Source organism: Colias eurytheme, chromosome 11 (genome assembly GCF_061535395.1).
Source record: "Colias eurytheme isolate Ceu_HAF_F1 chromosome 11, ilColEury1 Martin Lab GWU primary, whole genome shotgun sequence".
NCBI classification, from domain to species: Eukaryota; Metazoa; Arthropoda; class Insecta; order Lepidoptera; family Pieridae; genus Colias; species Colias eurytheme.
Genome location: NC_142990.1, coordinates 11,818,384 through 11,845,845, shown reverse-complemented (window position 1 = coordinate 11,845,845; position 27,462 = coordinate 11,818,384). Strand labels below are relative to the sequence as shown.

At 38.9% G+C, this 27,462-nt stretch overlaps 2 protein-coding genes across 3 annotated transcripts in view; one reads left to right on the top strand and one right to left on the bottom strand.

Moving 5' to 3' along the window:
• Sec8 (exocyst complex component secretory 8) overlaps positions 1 to 27,462 on the bottom strand; it is a 101,107-nt gene that overhangs the window by 53,965 nt on the left and 19,680 nt on the right. The window contains 10 exon segments of the mRNA XM_090107147.1: positions 4,497 to 4,709; positions 6,574 to 6,711; positions 7,298 to 7,444; positions 8,649 to 8,780; positions 9,762 to 10,059; positions 10,869 to 11,018; positions 11,577 to 11,709; positions 21,473 to 21,632; positions 22,502 to 22,598; positions 23,138 to 23,376. Of these exon segments, the coding sequence (XP_089963273.1) occupies positions 4,497 to 4,709; positions 6,574 to 6,711; positions 7,298 to 7,444; positions 8,649 to 8,780; positions 9,762 to 10,059; positions 10,869 to 11,018; positions 11,577 to 11,709; positions 21,473 to 21,632; positions 22,502 to 22,598; positions 23,138 to 23,376 (1,707 nt within the window).
• Positions 25,011 to 27,135, top strand: LOC149904898 (uncharacterized). 2 transcript variants are annotated; one of them, XM_090107526.1, is made up of 6 exons: positions 25,011 to 25,255; positions 25,383 to 25,556; positions 25,731 to 25,952; positions 26,062 to 26,178; positions 26,251 to 26,385; positions 26,487 to 27,135. In XM_090107526.1, the coding sequence occupies exons 1-6, from the start codon at positions 25,048 to 25,050 to the stop codon at positions 26,672 to 26,674; spliced, it is 1,044 nt and encodes a 347-aa protein (XP_089963652.1). In that variant the 5' UTR covers positions 25,011 to 25,047; the 3' UTR covers positions 26,675 to 27,135. The 2 variants fall into 2 exon arrangements, with proteins under 2 accessions (XP_089963652.1, XP_089963653.1); XM_090107527.1 differs by lacking the exon at positions 26,062 to 26,178.

Below are 27,462 nucleotides of genomic sequence, written 5' to 3'. Positions count from 1 at the left end.
TAAAATCGTACCTCGCGTACCGTCTAACGTGTTAGCAGCATAAAATCGTACCTTGCGTACTGACTCACGATTTAGCAACATAAAATCGTACCTTGCGTACCGCCTCACGTTTTAGCAGCATAAAAATCGTCCCTCGCGTACCGTCTCACGTGTTTGCAACATAAAATCGTACCTTGCGTGCGGCCTAACGTGTTTGCAAAATAAAATCGTACCTTGCGTACTGACTCACGATTTAGCAACATAAAATCGTACCTTGCGTGCCGCCTCACGTGTTTGCAAAATAAAATCGTACCTTGCGTACTGACTCACGATTTAGCAACATAAAATCGTACCTTGCGTGCCGCCTCACGTGTTAGCAAAATAAAATCGTACCTTGCGTACACACTCACGATTTAGCAACATAAAATCGTACCTTGCGTGCCGCCTCACGTGTTTGCAAAATAAAATCGTACCTTGCGTACTGACTCACGATTAAGAAACATAAAATCGTACCTCGCGTACCGTCTCACGTGTTAGCAGCATAAAATCGTACCTTGCGCACTGACTCACGATTTAGCAACATAAAATCGTACCTTGCGTGCCACCTCACGTGTTAGCAAAATAAAATCGTACCTTGCGTACTCACTCACGATTAAGTAACATAAAATCGTACCTTGCGTACCGCCTCACGATTAAGCATCATAAAATCGTACCTTGCGTACCGCCTTACGTTTTAGCAGCATAAAATCGTCCCTCGCGTACTGTCTCACGTGTTTGCAACATAAAATTGTACCTTGCGTGCGGCCTAACGTGTAGGCAACATAAAATAGTACCTTGCGTACTGACTCACGTGTTAGCAAAATAAAATCGTACCTTGCGTACTGAATCACGATAAAGCAACATAAAATCGTACCTTGCGTGCCGCCTCACGTGTTTGCAAAATAAAATAGTACCTTGCGTACTGACTCACGATTTAGCAACATAAAATCGTACCTTGCGTGCCGCCTCACGTGTTTGCAAAATAAAATAGTACCTTGCGTACTGACTCACGATTTAGCAACATAAAATCGTACCTTGCGTGCCGCCTCACGTGTAAGCAAAATAAAATCGTACCTTGCGTACTGACTCACGATTTAGCAACATAAAATCGTACCTCGCGTACCGTCTCACGTGTTAGCAACATAAAATCGTACCTTGCGTGCGGCCTTACGTGTAGGCAACATAAAATCGTACCTTGCGTACTGACTCACGATTAAGCAACATAAAATCGTACCTCGCGTACCGTCTCGCGTGTTAGCAGCATAAAATCGTCCCTCGCGTATCGTCTCACGTGTTTGCAACATAAAATCGTACCTTGCGTGCGGCCTAACGTGTAGGCAACATAAAATCGTACCTTGCGTACTGACTCATGATTTAGCAAAATAAAATCGTACCTTGCGTACTGACTCACGATTAAGCAACATAAAATCGTACCTTGCGTGCGGCCTAACGTGTAGGCAACATAAAATCGTTCCTTGCGTACTGACTCACGATTTAGCAACATAAAGTCGTACCTCGCGTACCGTCTCACGTGTTAGCAGCATAAAATCGTACCTTGCGTACTGACTCACGATTTAGCAACATAAAATCGTACCTTGCGTGCCGCCTTACGTGTTAGCAAAATAAAATCGTACCTTGCATACTGACTCACGATTAAGCAACATTAAATCGTACCTTGCGTACCGCCTCACAATTAAGCAGCATAAAATCGTCCCTCACGTACCGTGTCACGTGTTTGCAACATAAAATCGTACCTTGCGTGCGGCCGAACGTGTAGGCAACATAAAATCACACCTTGCGTACTGACTCACGATTAAGCAATATAAAATCGTACCTCGCGTACCGTCTCACGAGTTAGCAGCATAAAATCGTACCTTGCGTACTGACTCACGATTAAGCAACATAAAATCGTACCTCGCGTACCGTCTCACGTGTTAGCAGCATAAAATCGTACCTTGCGCACTGACTCACGATTTAGCAACATAAAATCGTACCTTGCGTGCCGCCTCACGTGTTAGCAAAATAAAATCGTACCTTGCGTACTCACTCACGATTTAGCAACATAAAATCGTACCTTGCGTACCGCCTCACGATTAAGCATCATAAAATCGTACCTTGCGTACCGCCTTACGTTTTAGCAGCATAAAATCGTCCCTCGCGTACTGTCTCACGTGTTTGCAACATAAAATCGTACCTTGCGTGCGGCCTAACGTGTAGGCAACATAAAATAGTACCTTGCGTACTGACTCACGTGTTAGCAAAATAAAATCGTACCTTGCGTACTGAATCACGATAAAGCAACATAAAATCGTACCTTGCGTGCCGCCTCACGTGTTTGCAAAATAAAATAGTACCTTGCGTACTGACTCACGATTTAGCAACATAAAATCGTACCTTGCGTGCCGCCTCACGTGTTTGCAAAATAAAATAGTACCTTGCGTACTGACTCACGATTTAGCAACATAAAATCGTACCTTGCGTGCCGCCTCACGTGTAAGCAAAATAAAATCGTACCTTGCGTACTGACTCACGATTTAGCAACATTAAATCGTACCTCGCGTACCGTCTCACGTGTTAGCAACATAAAATCGTACCTTGCGTGCGGCCTAACGTGTAGGCAACATAAAATCGTACCTTGCGTACTGACTCACGATTAAGCAACATAAAATCGTACCTCGCGTACCGTCTCACGTGTTAGCAGCATAAAATCGTCCCTCGCGTATCGTCTCACGTGTTTGCAACATAAAATCGTACCTTGCGTGCGGCCTAACGTGTAGGCAACATAAAATCGTACCTTGCGTACTGACTCATGATTTAGCAAAATAAAATCGTACCTTGCTGACTCACGATTAAGCAACATAAAATCGTACCTTGCGTGCGGCCTAACGTGTAGGCAACATAAAATCGTTCCTTGCGTACTGACTCACGATTTAGCAACATAAAGTCGTACCTCGCGTACCGTCTCACGTGTTAGCAGCATAAAATCGTACCTTGCGTACTGACTCACGATTTAGCAACATAAAATCGTACCTTGCGTGCCGCCTTACGTGTTAGCAAAATAAAATCGTACCTTGCATACTGACTCACGATTAAGCAACATAAAATCGTACCTTGCGTACCGCCTCACGTTTTAGCAGCATAAAATCGTCCCTCGCGTAGTCTCACGTGTTTGCAACATAAAATCGTACCTCGCGTACCGTCTCACGTGTTAGCAGCATAAAATCGTACCTTGCGTACTTACTCACGATTTAGCAATATAAAATCGTACCTCGCGTACCGTCTCACGTGTTAGCAGCATAAAATCGTACCTTGCGTACTGACTCACGATTTAGCAACATAAAATCGTACCTTGCGTTCCGCCTCATAGCAAAATAAAATCGTACCTTGCGTACTCACTCACGATTTAGCAACATAAAATCGTACCTTGCGTACCGCCTCACGATTTAGCATCATAAAATCGTACCTTGCGTACCGCCTCACGTTTTAGCAGCATAAAATCGTCCCTCGCGTACCGTCTCACGTGTTTGCAACATAAAATCGTACCTTGCGTGCGGCCTAACGTGTAGGCAACATAAAATCGTACCTTGCGTACTGACTCATGATTTAGCAACATAAAATCGCACCACGCGTACCGTCTCACGTGTTAGCAGCATAAAATCGTACCTTGCGTACTGACTCACGATTTAGCAACATAAAATCGTACCTTGCGTGCCGCCTCACGTGTTAGCAAAATAAAATCGTACCTTGCGTACTGACTCACGATTTAGCAACATAAAATCGTACCTCGCGTACCGTCTCACGTGTTAGCAGCATAAAATCGTACCTTGCGTACTGACTCACGATTAAGCAACATAAAATCGTACCTTGCGTGCCGCCTCACGTGTTAGCAAAATAAAATCGTACCTTGCGTACTGACTCACGATTTAGCAACATAAAGTCGTACCTTGCGTGCCGACTCACGTGTTAGCAAAATAAAATCGTACCTTGCGTACTGACTCACGATTTAGCAACATAAAATCGTACCTCGCGTACCGTCTAACGTGTTAGCAGCATAAAATCGTACCTTGCGTACTGACTCACGATTTAGCAACATAAAATCGTACCTTGCGTGCCGCCTCACGTGTTAGCAAAATAAAATCGTACCTTGCGTACTGACTCACGATTTAGCAACATAAAATCGTACCTTGCGTGCCGCCTCACGTGTTAGCAAAATAAAATCGTACCTTGCGTACTGACTCACGATTTAGCAACATAAAATCGTACCTTGCGTACCGCCTCACGTTTTAGCAGCATAAAATCGTCCCTCACGTACCATCTCACGTGTTTGCAACATAAAATCGTACCTTGCGTGCGGCCTAATGTGTAGGCAACATAACATCGTACCTTGCGTGCTGCATAATTCAAGCATATACCCACATAACCACGAGAATATGCAGTTTACACATTTTGTTCACCCATATAGCTCCATAGAGCCTCACCTCGGGGGAACAAGCCAGCAAGTGCAAGTACGCATGCGCAGCGTGCAGCCCGTCGTGCGGCAGTCTCAGCGCTGCGAGACAGTGTCTCAGCGCTGCGAGTCTCTCAGCGGCTCCACCCGCGAGACCAGCGCTGGTTGCTGTAGAACCACGTTCTGATTGCCAGCGCCATACTACAGCGGCTGACATCATCTCGCCGATGCCGTTCATTATGTACTGTAACATGAGTAACAATTTATTAACTCAGGCCCCGGAACCACAGACACAATAGAAAATATGTTGTGTCTTATTTGCACACCCAGATAGTTGGTAGAATGAATATAAAATATATAAATATGAATAAAATTTTATATTTATATATTTTATATTTTTGTAAATAAAGAGTCTAATCAACACGTATGCGGACAATAAACTTGTACCTACGTAAATGACTACACTATTTTTATTATCTATCATTATGACAAATTTCAACCAGATCTGATCAGCCGTTTTTGCGTTAGAGCAACTAACATGGCACTGATTACCGTACGAACCGTACCGTACCGTACGAACCGTGCCGTACCGTACCGTACGAACCGTACCGTACCGTACCGTACCGTACGAACCGTGCCGTACGAACCGTACCATACAGTAAGAACCGTACCGTACGAACCGTGCCTTACCGTACGAACCGTACCGTACTAACCTTACCGTACGAACCGTACAGTACGAACCGTACCGTACGAACCGTACCGTACCAACCATTCCGTACGAACCGTACCGTACGTACCGTACCGTACGAACCGTGCCTTACCGTACGAACCGTACCGTACGAAACGTACTGTACGAACCGTACCGTACGAAACGTACTGTACGAACCGTACCTGTCGAACAATAACGTACGAACCGTACCGTACCGTACGAACAGTACCGTACGAACCGTACCGTACCGTACAACCTGTACTGTACGAACCGTACCGTACGTACTGTACAGTACCGTACGAACCGTACCATACCGTACGAACCGTACCGTACTGTACGAACCGTACCATACCGTACGTACGTAACTAAATTAATTTGGCGTTTAGGACTTTGTAACATTTATATTATTTGTGCAAATACGAAACATTATAATATGATAATTCTTCTTACAACAGCTTTTTTAAGACAGACTGAAAATCAGCGTTCGGGTGTTAGCCCACGTCCCACAGCATGGCTGAGTCTGTTCCGATTGCCTAATATGTGTTTACTTTTTAGGTTAAGATAGTCTAAGTTTTTGTTGGCAATAAAGATTTTTTTCTTTCTTTTTTCTTTCTTTCAATGTTTTAGCACTATAAAATTGTGAAAAACAACACTTATATTTGTAACTGCATTCTTGCAAATAAATGTAATTTGAAATTGAATATAATTGTCAAGAAAACATAGAACGTAATAATTGATTAATACAGTTTGAATAAACCATTCATTAAAATTTCATGTAAATTTTAAATGAAGTAAAAACAATAGTATGTTTTGGCTACAGATTTAGCAAGATAAAAACAAAAATAGTAAATAAGATACTTAGTTACCGACAAAACCATATCCATGTGTGTGAAAAGCGAATGTAAATGTTAATGTATGTGCGAGTGTAAATGCCATTATTATGAGTGAATATAATATATTGTATTCGTCAGTTTTATTTGGGTGCGTGTGTGGGTTGGATTTGTTTATGTGTGTGTGTGTGTGTGTGTATGAAAGTTTGGTTTATGCATGTGTGTATGTGTATATGAGAGTTTGGTGGATCCGGGTAGTAGAAGCACTCTATGCGCTGTGTACGTATGTGTGTGTGTGTAGACTCAAACTTAAACTGTGAGTGGTGTGAATGAAAGTTTAGTGTATGTATGTGTGTAAGTGTAAGTGGATGTGTGTGATCAGCGATATTAATGTTTGGTGTGCGTGTATGGAAATTTGGTGTATGTGTTTGTTGTATGCGTTTGTGTACGTTTGTATATGGAAGTTTGGTGTGTGTGTATGGAAATTTGGTGTATGTGTTTGTTGTATGCGTTTGTATGCGTGTGTATGAAAGTTTGGTATGTCTTTATGTGTGTGTGTGTATTCTCACAGCAAGCCGTTGCGGTGCCAATCTCGCCAGATCGTGGAAAGCCAGGAGACTGGCAGCAAGTCGCGCGGCACCACCGGCTTCACCCGCTTCACCTTCACCGCCTTCTTGACCCAAGTAGTGGAAACATTCGATACGCATCTGTACAAATAAGAATTATATTTTGTCGTTTCAGAAAATAAATATTTTCTGTTTTTGACGTGACAACGTCTTATAATTCAATAGAGCTGGCTGCACGCACGAAAAAACATGACTCATGCGGCGTTACCTCGCTCTGAGGCGTTCCATGTAAGGAAGTGCAAGCGAGAGCGCGGAACGAGCGACAAAGAAGCACAATCGGACGTTGTCACGTTCAACTATCGTCAGTAAACCGACTTTACAGACAACCAATTTTTTTTTCAAGTATCCATAAATTAAATAAATTTGCAGAAAACCTTTCGATGTCCTTATTATAACTCTATTGAAGAGAAACTTCTTTCGGAGCGTTGAGAGTAAAATTTCAAGGTCACGTCATGGCAATACCATCACGACATAGAATAAGGCTCTGCAAACACTTCTTTTTTTATGTAGAAAAATAATTCAAATGTTGATTAAGTTAACAATTACCTTTTATCCATATTCAATTTGTAATTTAAACTTTAATTCGTTAACCTCTAATAATAATTTAATGTTAATTTACAAACCAAACAAATTGTATTGGTGAGTAGAACTTAATAAAAAATCTGACCTCTAGATGCAAAAACAGCAAGCACTTATGCGATATCTCAGTAAAGATGGCCGCCGCAGCGTTCAAATCGTTCACAAACTTATCTGACAGTTGCAAAGCTGGACTCATGGTGCTCGGAAGCGCTAAAATGTTGGCGCTTATCCATTCCTGTAAAATAATTGTGTTAATCTTAATATATATAAATCCTCAACGGACTAAACCACTTAACCGATTATAATAAAATTCGCACACCATGTGCAGTTCGATCCAACTTGAGAGATAGGATAGTTTTTATGAAAAAAAAAACGTAGTACATTTATAAATATTCGTTGATGTTTGATTAAATTGACAACTATTTTATGTTTTTCGTTGTGAAATTTGTGCGTGGTCCTTCGAGCCGGATTTTGATCTGGCTTTATGATATTTGTAGTCATTCAATACGAATTATGTACATTTCTCACCTATATTTGTTTATAACAATACCATTTATTTATTTATTTATGACACTTTATTGTACAATACCAGTAATAAAAACATATATAAATTAAAATCCGGAGAACATGAAAATGGTAAGTGCACAAAAGGCGGCCTTATTGCTTAAAACAATCTCTTCCAGGCAACCATAAAATAAATACTAAGTACTTCTTTTATCAATAAATTTACAAGTACGTACCTTTAGACAGTAAAAATAAGTATGAAAAAGCAAAATATTTTCCACCACCTAAAAAATCAAATCATTCAAATAACTGAATTTTTTTTTAAACCAGAGAGATACGTTAATTATTTTGCCAATTTTTTTTAACTATTCACCTGGGTTTAAAATGCTTCATCTTAATATACAATATAAATCTTGTGTCACATTGTTTGTCCTCAATGGACTCCTAAACCACTTAACCGATTATAATAAAATTCGCACACCAAATGCAGTTCGATCCAACTTGAGAGATAGGATAGTTTAAACATGTAGGTACCACGGGCGAAGCCGGGGCGGACCGCTAGTACATTTATGAATATTCGTTGATGTTTGTTTAAATTGACAACTATTTTATGTTTTTCGTTGTGAAATTTGTGTGTGGTCCTTCGAGCCGGATCAAACTATATGTAGTCCTTCAAGCTGTATCATGTACATTGTTACACCTATATTTTATTTTATTTGCAGTAGTTAACGTATATTATGAATAATTTTATAGGTAACGTACCTTTATACAGTGTAAACAACTAAAAACAAAATATAATTTCCGTTACCTAAAAAAAATCAATCGTTCAAATAGTGAAAATCTTGTACCAAAGGGAAATGTCAAAGCGATTTTTGGTATTTTTTTTATAATAGTTTCACATTAAATGCTTTATAAAATATCATTATTTGACTTACCATAGTTTCAGCAAGCAAAGCGAGCTCTTCAAGCTGATGCATGTCGCTGACGATCTCCTTGATAGTCACTTCACCATCGCCGAGACTCGAACCTAGGATTTCAGCTTCCCGCTCGTAGGCTGCTTTTAATTCCTACACATTTGATAAAAGGTATTCTTTTAAGCATGTTTATACATCATTTTATCTCTACGAGTTCAGCAGTAGAGTTGCAAATAGCATGTATTCAGTGTAGGTCTGAGTATATTTTAAATTGTATTGTAATGTTTTAGAAGTTAATATCATTTATCATTTTATTAAACTCAGAATGTGTTTTAGGCGTTTTGTAATTGAGGTGATCGAAAGTGATTGGAGCTTTCAGTTATTTCGCCACAAAAACAGCAATTACATTCGACTCTGTAGATTTGAACAGACTTGTGATGTTGCGCAGTATAACATTATCTGTTCGCTATCGCGTAGCGTGAGACGCACATGTGCGTAAAACGCGAGCACTAACCTGTTGTCTAGGAGCGTGTGATCGCAGTGTATAATTCTATAATCTCTATAATTTGACAGTGTTATACGTTCACGATTGTGCGGTTTGTGAACTTAACACAGTAACCACTAACCTACTGGGTGTATCATCCTACACATTTTTTAATAGCCTATAAATATGCACAGTCTGTAGAAACTGGACTATATCATCGTCCATCAGTCACTGCGCTGCTCTTGCATGTGTGGCGAGCGAAGCGAGCCCTGTATTACTAACCTGCTGAGTAGGAGGCGGGTCATCTTGCGTATTCTTTAATAGTTTATAGTTCGGTAACGCTTGCAAGAACCGCACTATATCATCATCCGCCAACCATCTCGCAGCTCTAGCCGGCTGCACAGGCGCAAGTCTCATATGCGCTGCTCTAGCATGTATCGTTAAAGACCCCAATGCATTTGGCATAGCTCTTTCACCACTAACCTTTTTTTTTGTGGGGAAATCTTGCATAGATACCCACGGCCTTCGGGGAAAGGGCCGTGGGTTATGTCGGATTCTTACCGACCAAAACCCCACTGTGTTCCGTCAAGCCGCATCAACGACGGGGCCACGGGTATAGGTAGAATTCGTCCGTGACCTTCACCACTAACCTGTTGTGTAGGTGGCGCATCATCCTGTACATTCTTCAACAGCCTATAATTCGGTAGCGCCTGTAGAAACCGAACAATATCATCATCCGCCAACCATCTCGCAGCCCTCGCCGGCTGTGCAGGCGCCAGTCTCGCGTGCGCTGCTCGAGCATGAGCAGCTAGTGTCCCGAGTGCAGCAGCAGCAGCCCGAGCAGCAGCGTTCCCCCCGCACGGCCCGCAGCGCACTGCCGCAGTGCTGCAGCGGAGAACACCGACCCACGCGCGACTTGCGCAAGCGAACACTGTGCGCTGCTCGCCGCTGGGGAGATGATAATAGATTAATAAACAAAATTACTTAGGTCATTAATGTTATAAGAAAGTGCAAATAATGATGTCTTTTGTTGTCGGAGGCCAAGACCCACTTTGGGGTCACTGAGCCAGATAGTAAGTAAGTAAGTAAGTAAGCAAATAATGATCATCATTTGTAATTATACTAATTATTACGTTACATATTAATATTATTCTAGCCGTAAGAATCTGTAAATGGCTTTTTGTGATTATATTATGTGACTTTTTTTAAGAATACAGCTGTAGATTCTCCAAAAAAAAAATATAAACAAATCATGTAAGGTGTTCAGCAGGCACAAATCCATCATAATTAGTCAAACAGGCTAAATTTTGAAAATTATATGTAATGAAATAGGACCGTGTAAAGATCTGACTCAAGATGCACGGCTAAACCGTACTATGTTTTATAGTATCCATATTTTTATGATGAAAAGCATGTTAATAATAAATTTATTACAATACATAGAACATTGTTTTTCGTTTTAATTCTATTTCTTATCAAAGGTTTTAACTTTATAATAACACCCAAACCATGCTGTTTCTAATTCGTTATAGAGACTGAAAACACTCGGAAATCAGACTTCACTTTATCAATTTAAGCTAACGTTTGATTAAAATTAAGCAATTTCTTAAAAAACTAAATAAACGGGTGTTCTGCCACATATGAAATAATGCTTAATCTCTAATACATTACACAAATGTTAAATAAATTTGATGACTCATTCAACACGTTAGGTATTTTTAATTAAACGTCCACCACTGTATTTGAAAAACACTCACTTAGTAGCAGTAACGACAGCCCGTTCCCGCCACGCAGAAGGCGCATTCATGGTCGCATCAATATGCGCGCGCGCAGCATTCGCGAGTCGCTCACTTTCACCCCACCGCACGTAGTCCGTTATGAATGCACGTAGGGAACACTCACCACCCCTAAAATGTAAAAGAATTAGGGTTTGTTCGCAAAGCAGTATTTTTGAGTACGAATTTTTTTTTCATAAAAAATTTCGTCTAAAATGTAAAACAATTAGGATTTGAACGCACAGCAGTATCACTCGCTGCCACTAAAATGTAAAAGAATTAGAGCTTCATCGTGTTGCAGTATTTTACCATACGATTTTTTTTTATTTTTGACGTGACAACGTCTTATAATTCGATAGAGCCGGCTGCACGCACGACTCATGCGGCGTTACCTCGCTCTGAGGCGTTCCATGTAAGGCTTAAAGTGCAAGCGAGAGCGCGGAACGAGCGACAAAGAAGCACAATCGGACGTTGTCACGTTCAACTATCGTCAGTAAACCGACTTTACAGACAGCCAATATTTTTTTTTCGCCGCCGCACACACAGCACACACACTCACCGGTCGAGGTGCGCACAGAGCGCGTGCAGCGCGGGCAGCGCGGCGTGCAGCAGCGCGGGCTGCGGCGCGCACACCAGCGGGTAGCGCTGGCGGCGCTGCAAGGGGCCGCTCGCCGCACACACAGCACACACACTCACCGGTCGAGGTGCGCACAGAGCGCGTGCAGCGCGGGCAGCGCGGCGTGCAGCAGCGCGGGCTGCGGCGCGCACACCAGCGGGTAGCGCTGGCGGCGCTGCAAGGGGCCGCTCGCCGCGGGCGTCGCCGCTGTACAAAACAAATAAATAAAAAAGACGTGCGTCACTCGGGGACTGCCGCGGTAAAGCTATTGCATGCTATGCCTTCAAGCCACACCTTCGCGTCCGTCAGAGTGGGGAGCGTGAGGTTTTGATTCGGTCCCCACGCTCAAGGCCCGCGATAGAAGCTATGCAATAGCTTAGTAAATAAATAAAAATTTCAAAACAATTTTTTTTTATCCTAACACCTACCCTATGTGTTAATCCAAGTAACCTTCTATATGTGTGCTAAATTTCATTGTAATCGGTTCAGTAGTATTTTTCCGGACGTATAGAAATTTTCCTGGCTTATCGAAATTTTCCTGTCTTATTGAAATTTTCCTGGCGTATAGAAATTTTCCTGACGTATAGAAATTTCCCTGCCTTATAGAAATTTTGCTGGCTTATAGAAATTTTCCGGACGCATAGAAATTTCCCTAACGTATATAAATTTTCCTGGCTTATAGAATTTTACCTGACGTATAGAAATTTTCCTGGCTTATAAAAATTTTCCTGAGGTATAAAAATTTTCCGGACTTATGAAAATTTTCCTATCTTATAGAAATTTTCCCAACTTATGGAAATTTTCCTGACTTATAGAAATTTTTCCTGACGTATAGAAATTTTCCTGGCTTATATAAATTTTCCTGACGTATAGAAATTTTCCTGGCTTATATAAATTTTCCTGACGTATAAAAATTTTCCTGGCATATAGAAATATTCCTTTCGTATGGAAATTTTCCGAACTTAGAAAAATTTTCCTGACTTATAGAAATTTTCCTGACTTATAGAAATTTTCCTGGCGTATAGAAATTTTCCGGACTTATGAAAATTTTCCTGTCTTATAGAAATTTTCCGGACTTATGTCGATTCAAAAGTCTTTATTTATTGCGTTCTTCAATTCGAGTGGAACTGAGAGTACAAATACCGTCAAATGAAATAGAAATAGAAATTTTCTATTTCTAAATGTTTGACAGAAAGAAGTGCTCAACTTTTATAAGGGAAAATGGAATTGTCGTCTTACTCTATCTTACTCGCAATTTTTCCTTATTTTATCACCGTTTAGACCTACCCTGGACTACAACAAACATTTTAAAACCAAAATCAGCTCAATCGGCCCAGCCGTTCTCGAGTTTTAGCGAGACTAAGGAACAGCAATTCGTTTAATCTATATATATATACTAGCGGTCCGCGCCGGCTTCGCCCGTGGTACATATGAAAAATAGATGTTGGCCGATTCTCAGACTTACCCGATATGCACAGAAAATTTCATGAGAATCGGTCCACCCGTTTCGGAGGAGTATGCAGACTAACATTGTGACACGAGAATTTTATATATAACTAGCGGTCCGCCCCGGCTTCGCCCGTGGTACATATGAAAAATAGATGTTGGCCGATTCTCAGACTTACCCGATATGCACAGAAAATTTCATGAGAATCGGTCCACCCGTTTCGGAGGAGTATGCAGACTAACATTGTGACACGAGAATTTTATATATAACTAGCGGTCCGCCCCGGCTTCGCCCGTGGTACATATGAAAAATAGATGTTGGCCGATTCTCAGACTTACCCGATATGCACAGAAAATTTCATGAGAATCGGTCCACCCGTTTCGGAGGAGTATGCAGACTAACATTGTGACACGAGAATTTTATATACAGGGTGTCCCAAAAAGTAGTGATATACTGAAGCTGGGAGGTAGAGGACCTAGAGGGCTATCCGAATCACCCCCATGTATGTTATGCGATTTTTCGTATTTTCGGAGTTATGACGTTTTTTTCAATTTTTTACCTATCGCCGAGTACGATGAGATTTTCACTCATGGTGACGTCAATTATTGCGGAAGATGCTTGATTTTTTTTTGTGTGCTAAGCTGAAAGATAGGCCAATTCAGTATGGTAACATTTACTATCGTTAGATCTTTGAATGGAATAAAAAAAAGAATTAAATGCCAAGAAAGATAAAATTACCCAGTATGTTCACCACTTCAAGGGCCCGTAAAAAAATAAAATCACATAAAAAAAGTTTTCCGTTTGGCTTTTAAAAACTTGCTCTATCTATCAGGTAGCTACCCTGAAAATTTCATTTTATTATTCAGAAGGCTTCAATCGAAAAATTGAAATCTAAATTTGGTAAGTGCAAAAATTGAATTAACATGATGATTAATAAAAACAAATTAAGGGGATTACTATGGTCAAAACCGGAAAACACCTTATACATATTGAATTTTGTTGAGGAAACTGTTGGTACGATTGTCTTAAAAAAAATATATTTGATACTCAAGGATATAATTAACAAAGTGTATTGTTTACTTTTCAGTTTAGAACGGCCTAAACATAAAAAAAATACATAGAAATCAACCCCTTTTTGAACATAAAACGCATTTTGTTAGGAAAACGGCTACATATTTATACATGAAATTTATACCAAAAAATATGTTATGATATTTGTAACAATTTGTATTGATTGTTTTTTCAATTTTCATTATTATCGTTAAATTATCAAGAAAAAACTCGAATTTATAATAAAACCCACATAAAACCTCACCTCTATTGCATATTTTCGACGAAATTTGACGGTGTCAGTTCGACTCGGACGGGGGACTGTACGTGCGGTTTTTTTTGCAAAATAACGCTAAAATTCACCGAATTGAATGTTTTGTTAAATTAAACCAGATTGTAATAGGTATTTACATGAGCAGTTCATGAAATGAGAGTTAAAAATAGGTATGTAAAGATATAAAAATCTGTTTGTAAATTATTTTTGTTTTTGAAAGGCGTCATTGAATAATATCCAGTGTTGATAATTTTTGACAGTAAAATATTATCAGAAAACACATACCTATAAAACAGTAACCAGACTTTCCCTGTGCCTTGAATATTTTTTAAAAAAGATTAATTGCTGTTCTATCGTATATTTTAAGGGTCCAAAACAATCCAAAGCCGGGAGATACTGACACAAAATTTTGGGTCATTTGTAACCGGATGGCGGTTCTACAGTGGTCTTAGTACGCAATGACAAAAAGAAAAATCATGGTCAGAACAGTGGTACCGGCATACTAGTCGCGTGGGCGTTAGTCGAACTCGTCGGATAAATTACGGAAGGCAAACGATTTGTAACACAAAAATTTTAAGATTTACCGATAGCCCATAAAAAAGAAGTAGGCGGTAGTGTCATGCCATACTTTTCCGGTGTAATTTACAGCCCACAATACCGACGTGAATGCGTTGATTTAAAAAAAAATTCAACCATTTGTACCAGGCTAATTTTTGCACAGGTAATCATCGTCCAGTAGCCATGTACGAAAATCGCCATGCCATACTTTTCAGACAGTTCCAAATGGTCGCCATACCCCCGAAAATCAGCAATTTTTTTTATATTGTATAAAATCATTTAATTTTATATTATTGTATAAAATCGTAGGAAAGTCAAAACTGACATAAACGTATAGCAACATTTTTAGCCGAGGCCATTATAGCACGAAATTCTCAATTCAACTGAATTTTTTGTTGGTTCCGTTACTTCCACACTTTTAACTGGGTGAACCGATGATTTCTTCTACACTAATATTATAAAGAGGAAAACTTTGTTTGTTTGTTTGTTTGATTGTAATGAATAGGCTCATAAACTACTGGACCGATTTTAAAAATTCCGTTCACCATTCAAAAGCTACATTATCCACGAGTAATATAGGATAGGTTTTATCCCGGAAATTCCACGGGAACGGGAACTATGCGAGTTTTTATAGATACCGACACAACTAACACTGTATTCTTTGTACGGAAGGTATGACCCATATCAGTCATAGTCATAGGCTCTGGTAACTTCAGTCGCAGGAAAATCACTCATTTTGTAATGTGTTCAAAGATAAACAGTAGAAAAAAAACTCAGTTTAAAACACGTTATAATATTTTTGATTTGAAGCTGCTATATAGTCGATAAATAGGCACCAAACTCTTAAAGGGGTTTAATATTTTAATGTTTAAAAATCGAAACACATTTTATTTCTCGTCATCATTTCAAAGACGTAAGGGATTTAAAAAATTAACCCCGAACTAACTACAAAATACATAACAAGTCGAAAAAAACGTGATTTCTTGTCCGTTCCCCTATTTTTTTTCGGTGTGTGTAGGTTGCATGCATATATTCCTACTAGGTATGAAGAGATATACAGAGAACGCTAAATACATTTGCCTGGTCACCATTACCATTCGATACACCATGACATGGTAGAGGCCGTTCTATAGAATTACGTCAAATAATGTACTCCACCTTTTATATCTCTGTAGGTGAGATGTTCTCCACCCTATCCATCATCAGGTCTCCAGAATATAGTAGAGTCCGTGTTGAATAAAATTAATTTCTAAATCGGTGTTTTCTTAACTGTTCCCCACTCTAGAACTTATAATAATTACTTGCTTAGTCATTTTAAGGTCTCCAGAATGGGTCATGTAGTAGAGACTTTGCTTATAACGGTTAATGTTGAAAGATGAGTCTTCCTACATTACATTTACAACATACATAGTACACAATATTTACTATTCATAAATGTAATATGTTACTGCCTCTCAGAGAAAACATAAATTAGGTAGAAACTACTAACACATTACGATAGATACAATATGATACAGTATACAATTCCATAATCTTTGGTCACTTTTACTTCAACAACGATGTATATTTATAGAGGGCGGTTAAAAAAACAAATTCAAATGTAGTGACAGAATCATTAAGGTCGTTGAACCGTGTAATTGCCTTAAAACCAATAACAAGGTGTTTAATTACCAGAAATTTTTAAAATGACCCCGCTGTTGCTCAGTGCAAGTGCGACATCACCGTAAAAAGTTGTCTTTTAAATGTCTGAATGCCCTTTTATCATTTTTAATAGTTTCTTCTGCTACTATGAATTTCCGGCTTATTTCGTCCAAATTGTGGCAGTCTCTCGTCTTTGTAGTATCCCCACGGAAAAAAATCAATAGGGTTTATGTCCGGGGACCGTGGAGGCCAGGCTAAAGGGCAAAGATACCCTGAAAGATGGATTGGTCGTTGCAGCCTGCGCATGCGCCGGTGACGCCTGCCTTAAAGCCTGGCCTCCACAGTCCCTCGACCTAAACCCCATTGATTTGTTTCAATGGGGATACTAAAAAGACCTCGGCTACTTGAGAGAATGCCACAATTTGGACGAAATAACCCGGAAATTCATAGTAGCAGAAGAAACCATTAAAAATGATAAATGGGCATTCAGACATTTAAAAGACAACTTTTTACGGTGATGTCGCACTTGCATTGAGCAACAGCGGGGTTATTTTAAAAAATTTCTCGTCATTAAACACCTATTTATTGGTTTTAATGATCATCATGTTAATAAAATTTTTGCACTTACCACATTTAGATTTCAATTTTTCGATTGAAGCCTTCTGAATAATAAAATGAAATTTTCAGGGTAGCTACCTGATAGATAGAGCAAGTTTTTAAAAGCCAAATGGAATTTTTTTTTTATGTGACTTTATTTTTTTATGGGCCCTTGAAGTTGTGAACATACTGGGTAATTTTATCTTTCTTGGCATTTAATTCTTTTTTTTATTCCATTCGAAGATCTAACGATAGTAAATGTTACCATACTGAATTGGCCTATATATACTAGAGGTCCGCCCCGGCTTCGCCCGTGGTACATATTTCGCAATAAAAGGTAGCCTATGTCCTTTCTCGGGTATCAAAATATCTCCATACCAAATTTCATGCAAATTGGTTCAGTAGTTTAGGCGTGATTGAGTAACAGACAGACAGACAGAGTTACTTTCTCATTTATAATATCCATATTAGTATGGATATATATCGATATATTTTATTCAATTTTTCACCTATCGCCGAGTACGATGATATTTTCACTCATGGTGACGTCAATATATATATATATATTTCGGAGATTCCTCGCGATTAATTTCAACGTCCGCCATGATCGTAAATAATAAAAAGAATCAGTGCGCACAACTGGCGCGGTTGGCTGTCGGGCGGCAAGTGTCGGTCGAACTGACACCCCCCAACCTACCAAACTACTGACTCAAGGAAAATGTCATTGTCACTTGTCATTGTCATAAATTCATTCGTTAAAACTTCAAGTCTTACTGCGTCAATATTAAAAATACTCACAACTTTACCAATAGATGGCGTTAATACCAACTGAATAAATCAATACTCTGACACGGCCATTCTGACAATAAGCGCGTTCTCGCGCGATTTCTAAACCTATTTAGCTCTGGTCACAACTTTTCGTCAAGGTTTGTAACGTAGAACCTACATAAAGCGCGAAGCTTCCCATGTAGAGTCAACACATGAAGCGCGAAGCTTCCAATGTAGATAGAGCAAACACATGAAGCGCGAAGCTTCCAATGTAGTTAGAGCAAACACATGAAGCGCGAAGCTTCCAATGTAGTTAAAGCAAACACATGAAGCGCGAAGCTTCCAATGTAGATAGAGCAAACACATGAAGCGCGAAGCTTCCAATGTAGATAGAGCAAACACATGAAGCGCGAAGCTTCCAATGTAGTTAGAGCAAACACATGAAGCACGGAGCTTCCAATGTAGATAGAGCAAACACATGAAGCGCGAAGCTTCCAATGTAGATAGAGCAAACACATGAAGCGCGAAGCTTCCAATGTAGTTAGAGCAAACACATGAAGCGCGGAGCTTCCAATGTAGTTAGAGCAAACACATGAAGCGCGGAGCTTCCAATGTAGATAGAGCCAACACATGAAGCGCGAAGCTTCCAATGTAGATAGAGCAAACACATGAAGCGCGAAGCTTCCAATGTAGTTAGAGCAAACACATGAAGCGCGGAGCTTCCAATGTAGTTAGAGCAAACACATGAAGCGCGGAGCTTCCAATGTAGATAGAGCCAACACATGAAGCGCGGAGCTTCCAATGTAGATAGAGCCAACACATGAAGCGCGGAGCTTCCAATGTAGGGCCAACACATGAAGCGCGGTGTTTCCGATGTAGGGCCAACACATGAAGCGCAAAGCTTCCAATTTAGTGCCAACACATGAAGCGCGGAGCTTCCAATGTAGGTAGAGCCAACACATGAAGCGCAAAGCTTCCAATGTAGTGCCAACACATGAAGCGCAAAGCTTCCAATGTAGTGCCAACACATGAAGCGCGGAGCTTCCAATGTAGGGCCAACACATGAAGCGCGGAGCTTCCAATGTAGATAGAACCAACACATGAAGCGCGGAGCTTCCAATGTTTAATTTACGCGTGAAGCGCAGGGCTTCCAATGCTAAACTCTCGCATGAAGCGCGGAGCTTCCAATGCTAAATTTACGCCATCAGCTCCTCTTAGGAAAGGAAAAAGAAACAAGCGTCTAGGGATGCGATCCTTTATTAGCATTGATCAACAAAATAAATTGTAAACATTTCTACTAACCAAAACACCAACAACAGAAATAATGGAAAAATCATCATATCGCAACCGTCGACATAATAAATACAATCGTGTATCTCAACAAATGCCGTTTACTTGGCGACTAATCATTTTATTTTAACATAACTCAATATTTAATAATTAATTTTTAAAGCTGATGAGAAAAATAAAACTCACTCTTATTACAAATCATCAAATTGATTAGACATTTCTGGTAAACTCATAGGATATTTACTCAGCTTTTCATGACACACATATTGCGCACGGTATTCGAATACAGCTCACGAAAATCAATACACAACCTGTCAGAGCCATCCTTCTTCTTCACGAGGATCGCCGGGCTTGAAAATGGTGACGTACTCTCGCTGATAATGTTTTTAGACTGGAGGTCAACTATTATGTCAATCATGGCCTTGCGTTCCGCGGGGGCCAGGCGATAAGGTTGACGCTGCACTATTTTGTTCGGATCTTATAATCTAATTTCCATCTCACCTGTTGTTACGACCGTCTGAGAGTTCCCCTTTACGAAGTTCTCATTAAAATTTTCAATAATAGCACGTAAACAAGCGATATCTTGGATGTCTGTAAGGTAGGTATCGATTGCTTCTATATCGGCACTTTGCAAAGCACAAACGTGCGCACGAACATCGCGAGAAACGTGAACGTCTTTATTTTTAATTATTAAGTTTACCCCGAGTCGCGTAAAAACATCCCGCTCAACAATGACGTCATGAGGTAAAGCCTGAGAGCCTACCACCAAAAAAATCGACCTCTAAGTGAACATCATCGATCTCTATAGGCAAAGTAATACGGAAAAAGAATGAGTGGAAGTGGAGCTAATACCAGTTAAACGCGTAAATAAAAAAAAATCTCGTACACCAGTCATAACGTCAGCGATAGGTTTACGAATGAGCGAGCAGATCCACTATCTACGAGGGCTTGTTATTGAAATCTATCAACAATAATTTTAACAAGCGGCGATTCTGACTACACACACACATTAACGGACCTTGTATCATAACTTTTTTTTTTAATTTTTCGTCTCGTTGTTTAGAGAAACACACCTGCTCTGTATGCCCCAATTTGCGACAATAAGTGCACTGAACATTTTTATCGACAGGCGGGGAACATTTTAATTAAAACGTTTCCGAATGTGAAACCTTAGTGTGCGGACGGAATTTACAACTTCGCTTATAGTGCCCCATTTTGCCGCAATTGTGGCACATAACATGGTCATTTGTTTCAATTTAACGCTGCTTAAAGTCACTACAAAAAGAGCTCGAAGTTGAAGGTCGTTTATTATTTTTATTAATTTGAGGGTAGGTAGCAACGTGTCTATCTAATGTTACAAAGTCCGTGGGGGTATTTTTTTTAATAAATCTGTTCGTACCTGATCGTCAGAGATACCTGACATGACGACTTCGATCTCGTTCACCTCGCTCACGCTGTCACCAGTCGATCGATCATCGCCAGCTTGCTGGTGGAGTATTCCACGTAGCCAGTTGGTGGAGTATCTGATTCGGCGGATTGGTTCGCCGATTCTCGGAAATATGTCTCGCTCGTAGTAGCAGGGTATCGGTTAAATACACTGGAGGAATGATGGTCAGATCCCACCGCTGCTTTCGGAGATTCCTCGCGATTAATTTCAACGTCCGCCATGATCGTAAATAATAAAAAGAATCAGTGCGCACAACTGGCGCGGTTGGCTGTCGGGCGGCAAGTGTCGGTCGAACTGACACCCCCCAACCTACCAAACTACTGACTCAAGGAAAATGTCATTGTCACTTGTCATTGTCATAAATTCATTCGTTAAAACTTCAAGTCTTACTGCGTCAATATTAAAAATACTCACAACTTTACCAATAGATGGCGTTAATACCAACTGAATAAATCAATACTCTGACATATATATATATATATATATATATATATATATATATATATATATATATATATATATATATATTGACGATAGGTGAAAAATTGAATAAAACGTCATAACTCCGAAAATATGAAAAATCGCATAACATACATGGGGGTGATTCGGATAGCCCTCTAGGTCCTCTACCTCCCAGATTTCGTCCATCGCTACTTTTTGGGACATAATGTATAATTTACAATAAAATATGGAAATAGAACTATTTCAATGGATTTTATCGCGATAAACGAGACCATAATGTATAATTTTATTCTAATTGTAAAATTGCAATAATTTTATGGATTCAAATAAATTATCTTTCTCTTTCTCTTTTTAAACATTGAAAGTAATAACCCCGCGTCAACGAACTCGGCAAAATTACAAAAAAAGTTTAACAAAATAATTTTACCTAACCTACCTGTAAGTTTAAACAGTTTCTCCCGTCGTCTCTGCGGTTTTTTCTTACTGAAATAATCGGATAGTTTCAAGTCGGGTGGAGCAGCCCTACTAACTCCGCGTCGAGCCTCTGAGAGACTCACACTCTCTATTTGTAAGTACTCTGTTAGGAGGAGCTGCATCTGTAAACAATTTTAAGTTTATCTATTTTTGAAACAAAAAACAGTGGAAAATGTGTTTACTATTTTCTTATTTTGGATATAAAAAATGAGGATAAATATGTTTATAAACAGATACGCAGTTTCGTATAATATTTTTTTCTGACAAAGACATAAAAAAATGCCTTACTTTTGAAAATGTATATTTCACAAATATGCAGTACATGAAAAAATATTAAAGTATTGAGAATTGAGAACCGCCTCCTTTTTATTCAGTCGTTAAATTCGAAGTCGAAAATTTGAAGTAAGTACATAACTAATGTTACAAGTTTGACCGGCCAATTCAAATCGGACCAGTAGTTTCTGAGAATAGCGTGTGCAAACTCTTTAGCTGTATAATATTAGTATAGATTATAACTTTTCTCAACTGATTATTTTTTTTATAAGAACATCGGAATAGAAGACTTTACGACGGATATATAATTATTACTAACTAGCTGTTCCGCGCGGTTTTACCCATGTGGCTCCGCTCCTGTTGGTCGTAACGTGATGATATATAGCCTATAGCCTTCCTCGATAAATGAGCTATCTAAGACCGAAAGAATTTTTCAAATCGGACCAGTAGTTCCCGAGATTAGCGCGTTCAAACAAACAAACTCTTCAGCTGTATCCTTATATATATAATATATACATATAAATCTCATGTCACAATGTTTATCCTCAAGGGACTCCTAAACCACTTAACCGATTATAATAAAATTCGCACACCATGTGCAGTTCGATCCAACTTGAGAGATAGGATAGTTTAAACATGTAGGTACCACGGGCGAAGCCGGGGCGGACCGCTAGTAATATTATAAGTATAGATTTTGAAATAACAAACAAAATCATACCACTTGTTGAACAGCACTCCAGTAATGTTGTTCGGTGTGAAGACACGAGTCCGGTATCTTATGTTTCTGTAACGCAGCCCGCCATACTTGTATCAATCTAGAAAACAAACAAAGTTAATTTTTAATTGTTTTTACATTTATTTTTAATTCACTACCATAAATGTTATATTTATCTACTATAAAAAAATACTATATAAAATTACTACTATATATCTACTATATAAAAATAAGTCGGGTTTTCCTTCCTGACGCTATCCAGAATGCACGAACCGATTTCCACGGGTTTGCATTCGTTGGAAAGGTCTCGGGCTCCGTTAGGTTTATAGCAAAGAAAAGGTGTCTGTGACGGTGGCGAAACGGAGTTCGCCCGGTTTGCTAGTGCTCTTATACAAATGCAAAGTTATTTTATTTGTTTGTCTGCATTTCACGTCAACAAAGCGAAATATTGCCTGGTAGGATGTTTTCGTATGGATAGATTACTTTTTACTAATTGAACATTTCATCACCTCGGGAATTTCCTATAACTAAATATCATGTAGTAACAACACCACTGCCTATAACCACTTTTTTCATATTAATATTTTTGTAATACCTCTTTTTCTTGCCAATAAATTTCAACCACCGAAAATCCCATACCTCTTATGCCGCATGCCGCAAGCCTTAAACTCCTCCCTCAACGTCCCCACGAGGCAAGCTAGCCTCCCCCCTCCCTCAGCGAGCTCCCCCTCCCCCTCGAGCATCTCCCCCCACCCCCCATCCCCATCCCCGTCGCCGTCGTCGTCGTCGTCGCGGTCGTCGAGATCGTCGTCGATTATGCGACGGGAAACGACGTCGATCACTTCGAGTAATTCGTTTTGGATTTGGACTTTGAATTTCTGGAGAAAAAAAGGAAGTAGGCGCTTTAGTTTTGGAATTTTTCTACTCCTTAGTTACTGCTTGCTTAGTATGTATTTGTATGTGAGAGAATCATAACAGAGTAGTTGTTATGTGGCTATACCTTCCTATTATAATGTACTCTACTGTGTATAACATAATGTCGATATTGAATTGATATGAAATGCATGGGTTTACGGGCCATGCTATGGTTTATATTCCTTGGGTCAGTAGCTCGATGATATAGTCTCGGTACTACCATCGACCGCGCAAGGTGTGCGCACTGAGTCATTATTTAATATTATTTCACATATCTACCTTATTATAATTAATTATGGAGAGTTATTTAAATTCTCCGACAGCAGCGGTGGGATCGGCACTTATTACCCCCGATTTGCAAGTGAGTGAAACGAGTGATAGTGTTAGTGAAGTTCAAGAAGAAATAGATAGTGTTAATGAGGTTCGAGAAGCACCAGAGTTTCCACCAATAAATCGTGAGAATGTTAACATAACAACAACATCATGTGTTGTGTGTGGGTTTTTCCAATAAAGCATCATGTCGTGCGCATCCCTGTTAAAAGAAATGGCAGATACACTTCCCGAAACGAAATATTTTGTTTCCGGGTCTAATGCATAAGTAAGGAAGACCCACTACGAGGCCAGCCTTCATCTACCTGTGTGGACATTATTTTTAACGTGAAAAGAAGCTAAGAAGCGAGAGGAAATACCTTTTCGAGATATGGTATGGTAAAAAAAGTGATCGAGTTTCAACATACATCGAGTGCTCCACTACAAAGTTGGCGCTAATCGACCGGCTGAGAACGGGCTGGAACTATGCGAATATAGTAAATTCGTGGTAGAAGGTATTGCAGATGACCAGGTATGATCTGATTTATTATGATACACGCCGATTGATTTTGTGGGTCTTGATAGACATTTTGGCACAAATCATTTAAAGCATCGCATGTTGCAAATTGTTTGCTATAACTGTGTGTTCACATGTCATTACAAACGTGACTGTAAATCTCGCCCATGAAACAAAATCAGTTAGTTTAATCGATAAGAATAACAACGCATTTATTGTCATAAATTTGGTCACATAGAAGAGGTTTGTTTTTCTAAGCAACGGGCGGCACGCTCTTAAAGAAACAATGCCCTTATTAATGTGTGTTTACAGCACGATACCCCGCTTAGGGCGGCTTGCGTAACATTTGGTCTAAATAGAATTTAGTTAAATGCGTTTAACTTGCTAAATATGTTTAGCCTAAATACAATTAAAAATGTCTTGCCCATGTCCGTTTGGATGGTAATTTAACTAATCGTAGTTAGGGAGTCGGTAAAGCAGTTTCTTGCGTTCCTTTTTAAGTTTTCGTGCGTTGTACACTTGACTTAGAGCAAAATGGTTGCATTTCTTAAAAAAAAAATTCGTGAAATGGACCGACGAGCTTTCAACTGTCACATGAAGTCAACCGAACCGAAGAAGTGTCAAGTCACAAAAGTTTGTTGTGATTTGTGAAGTGTTCTCGTGCTATTTCTCGTGGTATTTATTTTTCATTGATATTATTGTTTTAGTTTTGAGTTCAGTGATAATTACCATGGCAAACAAAAGTGTTTCTTCTAGGGCCCGGGGGCCTAATTTTACAAAAGAAGAGCAGATATTGCTGATTGCAGCGATGGAACCATACACCCATATTATTGAGTGCAAAAAGACCGACCAAATCAAACAGGTTGAAAAGCAAAATGCCTGGGTCAAAATCGCTCATGTTTTTAATGCCAACACAAAAGGTGTTTCAAGAAGTGCCGAAAACCTTTTAAGTTGTTATAGAAACATTAAAAGCAAATTGAAAAAAAAGCATTCAGAATCAAAAATGTTGTTGAAAGGTTAGTAACATGATGAATTTATTTTTCTGGACACAGATTACCATACCCTTGTATATGTGTGTCTTTTATTAACCGTAGTACCGCTGGTATTTGCTATTTATAACACAGATGTCTATTTATGTTACAGATCCTGATCAAAAACAGGCTTTTCTAAGTGCCTTAGAGGAAAATGGCAAAGACTGGGAAGCAATCGCCTCCACAATAAATAGGCCTATTGAGGTCTGCCAGGAAAGCTTCGACAGTTTGCAAGTAGAATTGAAAAAAGAAGAAGCCAAGTATAAGAAGGTTGTGATGGGAACAGGTACATATAAAATATCATAGTAGTGTTGTGTTTTTTCATTTATGGGTGTTTTGTAAGCTGCCTATCAATACTGATGAAAATCATAAGTTCATGACATTAATTCTTTCGGAAAGTGAGATTCACATTCTCGTCCAAAAGAGACAATTGTAAACAAGTTAAACTTATTATTTTTAGGTGGAGGCCCTCCTCCTTCAGATGATGACAACCCACTTAATGCAGTGAGAAAGTTAATAGAGCCACAAATGGATGGACTTTATAGTATGTACGATGGAGATGCCACGCTCATGAAGCAATTTCAAGAGAGTCTTCCTGAAGAACAACGAATTGCACCCATTGAAGAAGATTATTTAAAAAGTCTTGAAAACATAACTACATTGGTGGTTGATTGTAATACTGGTAGGTAACTAAATAGTACACAAAAATACTTTTTGATGCTTTTAAAACCAATCATGTAACAAAATGTACATTTATTAAATACCTATATTATTCATATATTTATTTTTAGTTATTACTGAGAATGATGGTGGTTCTACTCCAAGCACACCATTGCAATCTCGAGCTGGAGATAAATTTAGTAAGATGGAGATAATACAAAAGAAAGGAACTGTGCTGACAAACAAGGGTAATTAATTATCACCATAATTTATAATTATATATATTTACAGCAGTTTTTTAATTATATGTTTTGTTTTAGATTTATCTGACAATGACCATGGACCTTATACGAGTGGCATTAATACCACACCATTATCAAAATCTCAAGTCAGAGAAAATTTAAGCAGGATAGACATTTTAAGAAAAAGGAAGGCAACTGCTCTCTTTAACAAAGGTACCTAAATTATTATTTCAAGTCATTCAGTTTCATATCTTTTTGCGAATTCACAATTTGCTTATAGTAATATTATATTAAACTACTTTTCTTTATTCCAGAAAATAATACTACTGAAGAACTAGCAACTAAGAAAAGTAAGACAGCAAATGAGAGCTTCAAAATATTGGCAGAAGAGAAGTTGGAGCTGGTTAGACTACAAAAACTGTCATTGGAAATGGAAATAGAACATAAACAAAAAATATATGAAATAGAGTTAGATAATTTAATGAAAAAAAAAGGAATTTGATGAACAAATGTATAAAAAAGAACTTTTACTTAAGGATTTAGAAATAAAAAAGAAACAATCAGAGCTATAATATTTTTGTTTTTATTTTTTTTACAATGATGCAAAATATCCCTCTATTAATAGTCTTCGTTGCAAATTAAAAAATGCCTAGAAATCGAATTAAAACATAAAGAAAAAATTCAGGAAATAGAACTGTTAGAGTTACTCAAACAGAATAAACACAAGGAAGATGTAAGAGAAAAGGAGCTTTTATTATTAGATCTTAAGATAAAACACTATGAGGCTTCAAATAATAAAATATTACAAATCAATTTAATTTTTTATTGAAACCCATTATAAAATAAGTATTTTAGCATACAATTTGTAGTAATTTATAGTGAAGCAAAATATTGCTCAATTAAAACCCTCCTTTCTAAATTACGGCTGCCTCTCAGCTGACCAGTACCCACAGTATTTCCCACAGATAATTCTTCCATTACTGGGTAATCTGGATCTTCAGGGGGTACTTGATCGTTTTGTGTAATAGCTATGTTATGTAACACAGCTGTAGCTATGATTATTCCTGGTACTTTATGTAAGTGGATATTTATTCCACGGGACAGAATTGGAAACCTCCTTTTCCACAATCCAAAGGCCCTTTCCACTACATTTCTTGTCTTTATTTGTGACTCTTGATAAAGTCTTTCTCCTCTTGAGACAGCACTGCCATCGGCTAATGGTGTCATCATATAGCTAGTTTGCGCAATTTCCCATGTAAAAAACTGCGCTTCAAAGCACAGTTATCCCAG